The sequence below is a fragment of the Corvus brachyrhynchos genome, unplaced genomic scaffold (assembly GCF_000691975.1).
Source record: "Corvus brachyrhynchos isolate BGI_N302 unplaced genomic scaffold, ASM69197v1 scaffold169, whole genome shotgun sequence".
Classification (NCBI taxonomy): domain Eukaryota; kingdom Metazoa; phylum Chordata; class Aves; order Passeriformes; family Corvidae; genus Corvus; species Corvus brachyrhynchos.
In genome coordinates, this window is record NW_008240030.1 from 900 (window position 1) to 7,619 (window position 6,720).

Consider the following 6,720-nt stretch of genomic DNA (forward strand, 5'->3'; position numbering starts at 1 on the left):
AGCAGCTTTCTTTAAATAGAAACTTCTCATCAAGGCACAGCCTCATTCTTTTTACAAGCCTTCCATTGAATGCAATGTGGAATTTGCTCAAGTAGGAACTGCTGGGTGATCTTTCTGATATGTGTTTTTTCTCTAGGATGCAACTGTTTCCAGACTGGAGAATACTGAAGAGATGATAAGTAAATTGATTTTTTTTTTTTTTCCCCCTCATTTAAGGTATGGAATGCTAGAACGATGCAAAGAACTGGTAGAAGCAGGATATGATGTTCGCCAACCAGACAAAGAAAATGTGACTCTTCTTCACTGGGCAGCAATAAACAACAGACAGGAGCTGGTGAAGTAAGCCGGGAGTCCCTGTGACAGTAACAGAGCGTATTCTGCCACTGTTACCTATAATCACTTTGTTGCTTTTGTACTGGAAAAGGAACCCGGTGCCTGAGAAGAAAAGGGTAGAATTCAAAATTTGATGCGCTTAGCTTTGTGTCGATGTCACTGGAATGTAAAGACAGTGCGGTTTCTTTAGATGTGAAATCATGTATTGCATGAAATAATTTTATTTTCGTGGGTTTTTTTAACAAAGGTGAAAGCTGATTTTAGAAGTACCTTGCTAAAGACTGTATTGTTTCTTCAGCATTTTCTTGAAACAGTGTCATTTACTGCAAAAGCACTTCTGTCCGTTTGCTTCTCTAGTGAATTTTTTATTAGGAGTCATTTACTCCTTTAGCTGTGTTACCATTCGTATCATGTTTTGCTATTTTATTATGTCTGTTCCTGACCTTCCTGTGTTGCTATTACACAGATATTACATTTCCAAAGGTGCGGTAGTGGATCAGCTCGGTGGAGATTTGAATTCTACGCCCCTGCACTGGGCCATTAGGTAATGCTGCTTGCAACCACTAATTGCAAATCTGTCGGTATTGACAGCTGTGGTAGCGTTTCCTGAGATCCGCAGAACAAAGCACTGCTTGGCTGCAGAAAACATATGCTGAAATAATTCTTCTGGGAAAACTTGTCCGAGTGCAAATTCTCCCATTGGAAGATCAGTGCTTCTTTCTGGACCATCAGTCTTTTGCCAGAGTCAGAGACTTGGCTGACTGCTCAGAGGAGAAATTACTGTAGAATAACCTCTGTATTCTAAATGAACACTTTGCCCTAGGCTCATTCAATAAGGTATATATTGAATATGATTTGCTGAAAAAGCCATGAGAATCTGAGAGAAAACTGTTTTTTGTGCGGTCTCTATGAGAACTATAAGGGCAATGCTTTCAATAAAATATCAATTTTTAAAATCATCTCTATAGTTTCATTTCACATATCTTTATAGACAAGGACACCTTCCCATGGTCATGTTATTGTTGAAATGTGGAGCGGATCCCAGTCTTATTGATGGGGAAGGATTCAGTAGCATTCATTTAGCAGTGCTGTTCCAACACATGCCCATCATAGCCTACCTCATATCAAAAGGCCAGGTATGTTGCTGATGCCCAAAATGTTTTCTTCTTATGAGTAGCTGCCTGTGTGTAGGAGACATTTCAGAATTAACTGGGTTTTTTTCCTAGATGAAAAGCAGTTCTTTTACACCTATTCTTCTGTGCTATAGGTACAGACAAACTTGGATATTTTTATATTTGTATGTATTATTTTTTTCTTATACTCTTCCCTCTTCCTGTCATCCCCCACATCCAGACTCACCTACATTTCAGTGTATTTAGGAGTGTTGTTAAGGCTGTGCAGATTTGTGGTGCTGGGAAATAACCAGTGGCTTTTAAACCTGGGATCAAAAAGCAATATATGATCTATAGACAGCATGAAGTATTTATGATTTGATTGCGGTTTTGTAATTAATAATTATGCAGTTGTCCATCAATTGAAGAATGCAGAATAAATGATCAGACCAGGTCTGAATTTTCATTAGAAATTTCTGTGTTTAATTTTGTATTGTATCCATGGTAGTTGAGGTCTCTTAGCTTATATTTGAAATGAGCAGAATTAATGACAAGTATAACAATTTGCTAATAAAAATGACAGGAGGATTCTTGTATGATCTAGGCTGATTCTGAGAAACAAGCTAGTCTTAGGATTTAAAAATTTGTTAAGTTTATTTTCTTTCTCATAACGTTCTCTTTAGGGAGAGTAACTGACTTCTGGAATGTAGGTATAGTGGTGTATATCGCAGGCTTAATAAAGTTGTTGGCCACCTATCATCTACTAAAAAAATCCAAGTGATTAATTCTTATCAGTAAATCTGCTCTAATGTAAGGATAGATGGAGGCAGGGAACAAGGAAACTTTGTTGTGAAGAAGGAAGAAAATTAGGTAAGAAAGAGGAAGGAAGAAAATTTAGGTTAGATATCTAACTAATGTCTTGAGATACATAATCCTTCTTTGTTGTTTTAATAAGCATGTTTTGTGTACTTTCTGTACATCTGTTATGTACATCTATTTACACAAGGAAGATGGTTAGCATTGTTTTACAAGGTCTTTCTTATTTATAGTATTTCTTTGCAAAAGAGGACAAGAAATATGGTTGACATGATTCACTTAAAAATATCCTTAGTGGAGTCTCTCCCTTAAAAATTTCCTTAAATGGAAACTCACAATATTTTGAAAGGAATGACATACAAGACTTGTAGAAGGAGGAAGAAATTTTAAATGAGTGTTGGCTTCTTGGCTGATATAATTTGGTTTCTGTGCATTTTCTGTTGATTAGTGAAGCTAAGCCAGTTGTATAGCCCCGAACTTCATTGTTCCCTGAAATCACTAGTAATCGCTTGTTATCTTGTTCTTAGAACGTAGATACAACAGACTTCAATGGACAAACACCTTTAATGTTAACAGCACAAAAAGCCATTGGGTAAGTAGAAAATAACTGAAGAAGAGTCTATTGTATTGTACTCAAGAAGCAGTGAGGGGAATTTTTCCTTACTATTTTTTTTTTTAACTGACATTCCTTTCCCTTCCATTTGTACTAAAATACGCAGTATTTCAGAGATCAGGAGTTGGGAATGGATCATTGGATATAGCAAAGAAAGTGAAAAGAATTTCTAGAAGAAGTTTAGGTTTGTGGTTGAATCATCTGCAGCCTTATTGTATTTTCTGCAAAATGAAAATAAATGAGTATGGATGCAGTGAAATGCATTTAGAACAAATAAAATGGGGAGATAGAAGCTACACATGGTGTTGTAGAAGATATACCTCATATTTGCTAAAATGGTAAAGTAACATAGTCTGGAGAAAAACTTCCAGGGCAGGTCTGGAATTCTAAATGTGGATCTGTCATTGATGAGCTTGTTCTGAGAAGGCATTATATACTTGCTGTTGTTTCACAGATGGGAGCTGTTGTTTTATAAAGTGTTCAAAAGTTTCATTTCCAGTCCAGATTATCTTCTGTTTGTTAACTCTTATACTTTATTTTCATCTAGACCAGAACCCATGAGGTTTCTCTTAAAGTTTAACCCCTCTCTCAATGCTGTAGACAATGTTCAAAAGAATACTGCACTTCATTGGGCAATAGCCTCAGGAAATACTAGTGCAGTGGATCTGTTGCTGGAAGCTGGTGCTAGCCTGGACATAAAAAATGTCAAGGTATGTTTTCCTTTGTGATATTTCATCCCATGTGGCATGAATGTGTAAAATGAATGTAAAGAAAAATCTCAGTCCTCTCCATGTTGGATGTAAATTATAACAGGGGGCAGGTGTTCTTAGTCTTTCCCAAAAGGAGGTAGCACCTTTCTTGAGGTGTGGCTCTAAGTATGAATATAAAGGTTCACTCAACAGTAATTGTGTCCTTTGCAGATTCTGCCTCCCTCACCTTTTTTTGTTTCATTTTCTTGGGGCCTTGTTTCATTTCTTTTTCATTTCTTAATTTGGCTATTTCCTACTTAAAAATGTTGTCATGAGGACTCGGGCAGATTTTAAAAAATACATTTCTTAGTGTCCAGTCAGATTCATAAAGACTTCAAATTAGGTGGATGTCCTTCTGTCAAAGCTGGTGTTTGGCAATGCCTGTTGTACATATCACATATTAAAGGCTTCATCTTAATATTTGTAGAAACTGATAGTGAGAGGTATAAATGTTGAAAGTATCGATTCCCATGGCTATATAGATATGTTATTGGAGGCAGTCCAACAGATAAATAGATTCAATCTATTTACAAGTGTCAGCTTTCTGAACTGCAAAGCTCTGATTTAAGCATGTTGACACTCTGAATTTAGCTTACCTTGCCTTAAAAAATAGTGGGGGAGGTGGGGCTGGGAAGTAACTGCCCGGTTAGTCTTGTTTTAACTATATTCATTTCTTGCTTCTCTTAAAAGTGAGATTGTTTATGTGTTAAGTACATAAATAAATAAACAAATAAATAACCCTCTTTGTTCTGAAAGGGAGAGACACCGCTTGACCTTGCTTATCAAAGTCAGAATAACTTCATGGTTTATATGATACAAGAGGAAGAAAGAATGAGAAACAGGAGAAGTAACAGGTTACTGAAAATAGTAGAGAAATATGAGGTAATTTCCCGGGTAATAACTAATGAAAATAAAACTAGAGCATGCTCTGTTTAGAATGACATGCAAATTAACTCCAACAAGAGTAATTTCTGAAACTGGGTGCACAAAATAGAATTCTTTAAAAGCACCTAGGATTGGTTTGGGTGGGGGGTTTTGTGTCATACATCACCCCTGCTTTTGATGTACTGATGTGTTGCCTTGTCTTATCTTGAGTCTTTCAGCATTTGTTATTACGTGAACTGAATACTTTAAAGTAAGACCTGCTTGAGTACTTTGTTGTGTTTTAACAATAATAATTTTAACAGCTCTTCCTGATGTTGGCATCTTCCTTGACATTCATGTGGGCCATTGGATACGTCATGAACTTAAGTTCTGATTCTTGGCTTTTAAAAGGAGGTTTGCTTCTCAGCCTGCTATTTGGGATGTCTCTGTTTGTGAGGTTTGTGGCTTTTTCTCTCTGTTTATGTACTTACTTGTCAAAGACACTTTAAAAAGTATCTGATGCATAATTCTTTTCAGAGTTTAGTTTCATTTAATATAAAAGATATCTCTTGAGAAATGGTTGCATGGTGTGTGAAGAATTTAAATATATGTACTTTTTAGAATGAATGACCATAGAAATGGAATGTATTTAAGTATACACAATAATAATTTCTTGTCACTGAAAGATTTGGAAAAAACTGGTGACCCAGTCTGTTAGCTAATTTTAATGTCAAAGAGCAGTATTGGTCATCTACATCTGGTAGACAGTGAGGTATCTGCTCAGAAATGTGCTTTATCACAATGTTTTCCTGCTCTATTCTGTCACAAAATGAGTTTTAATGAGCCATCCCCTCTCCTTCTGCTCCCTAGACTACCCAGTGTTATCCTGAGCTGTTTCTTACTTTTCCTGCCCCAGTCAGTGGTCATTGATATGGCAATGCTATCTGTGTGCAAAGAGACAGAGATTGGACTTTTCACCCAGTCCTACCGCACTTCTCATATGTAATACTGTGCTGGAACAGAGCACTCTTCAGTTTTATTTTGCATTGTTTATCCCCTCTATATATGGATAAAGAATGCTTTTGGGTGACAGTTCTTGATTGCTTTGAGAGACTTGAAATAAACTGTGTGCATGAAGTTTTTACAGTAACAAACCAGATGATTTATATTCCATGATCTATGTTTCAAATATATTTTGAAAAATATTTTTTTCTTTTAATGTTCTTTCAGGCAACTTGTGGGACTCAAGAATCTGAGGTATCTTCCCACAGCATTTCTGCTAAGTTCAGTTTTTTGGATGTCCATGACCTGGTTTTTCTGGTTCCTGCCTGATATCCTTTATACTCAAGAAATGCAATAGAACTCTCCTTAGAGTTTCTTGTAAAGCTAAACCTGGTCATGCAAGTAGTGGTGAGCAGTTCCAGATAATTCCATGTGTCTGTTAATGTCTGGTAAGATTGGTTTAATCCCATTGGGAAGGGGCAAAGTGATTTTAAAGTTATACACACACTAAAAATCTTTACCTTCTTTTGTCTATAGCAGATTTTGTCTTCTTTATAACCTGAACTATTTCATATATTACTGGAATATCAGAGTGAAGATGTTTATTATAAAACTAATGGTTTCTGTTAGCATCTCCATGTCACTCTTTAATCTTCTTCACTGAGGCTGCTGTACAGTGATGTATTTTGGCACGTGGTATAACTGGGTAACACATATCTTAATAATAATTTTGAAAGCATCTCTTCTTTCTAAAATGATAAGCATTTGACAGTTAGTGACATTCGTGCTCCTGCCTTTAAAAACAACATCCTCCACCTCCCAAAAAAAGGAAGAAATTTCTTTGTGCTCCTGCAAAGTAGGCTGTCCAGTCTCCTGTCTTTATTCACAGGTTACACTGACTCCTTAGTATACAGTGGTTTCATTTCTATTTGACATTTGCTTTCTTTGAAGAGCCTTTTCACTGGTGAGTACAAAATTTAGTAGTTTCTGCTCTGTTTCCAGTGCCCTGCTCTTTTGTTACACAGTCGGCATCTGTTTATTAATAAAGTTGTATGAAAAAGCCTTCAGGAAGATACTTAGAACTGCAAATAATTTTGTACTAAACCAGCTAGAATATATACTTTGCCACACAGTTTTAATTAATTTTTAATTCAGCCTTTAAAGGACATTTTCTCTTGTACTGTTCCCAATTAAGATGTCCTTAATAGAATTATCATGATTAACTTTGATG

At 36.1% G+C, this 6,720-nt stretch overlaps 2 protein-coding genes across 4 annotated transcripts in view; one reads left to right on the top strand and one right to left on the bottom strand.

The window, feature by feature from the left end:
- The first annotated feature begins 23 nt into the window (after positions 1-23).
- The window catches only part of ZDHHC13 (zinc finger DHHC-type containing 13), a 22,357-nt gene continuing 15,660 nt past the window's right edge, over positions 24-6,720 (top strand). Inside the window, exons 1-8 of one of the 3 annotated variants that reach the window (XR_001865095.1) lie at positions 24-339; positions 800-877; positions 1,325-1,469; positions 2,789-2,853; positions 3,422-3,584; positions 4,380-4,505; positions 4,811-4,944; positions 5,718-5,818. Coding sequence is in view for 2 of the 3 variants with exons in the window: in XM_008640894.2 (XP_008639116.2) it covers positions 173-339; positions 800-877; positions 1,325-1,469; positions 2,789-2,853; positions 3,422-3,584; positions 4,380-4,505; positions 4,811-4,944; positions 5,718-5,818 (979 nt within the window). In the remaining variant the exon portion in view is untranslated. Of the gene's footprint in view, positions 450-799; positions 878-1,324; positions 1,470-2,788; positions 2,854-3,421; positions 3,585-4,379; positions 4,506-4,810; positions 4,945-5,717; positions 5,819-6,720 lie in introns of all 3 variants that reach the window. The other 2 variants (XM_008640894.2, XM_017743656.1) reach the window with 2 other exon arrangements.
- The window catches only part of CSRP3 (cysteine and glycine rich protein 3), a 24,455-nt gene continuing 22,890 nt past the window's right edge, over positions 5,156-6,720 (bottom strand). The window contains exon 8 of the mRNA XM_017743657.1: positions 5,156-5,166. Coding sequence (XP_017599146.1) covers positions 5,164-5,166 — 3 coding nt within the window. The 3' untranslated portion in view covers positions 5,156-5,163. The remainder of the gene's footprint in view (positions 5,167-6,720) is intronic.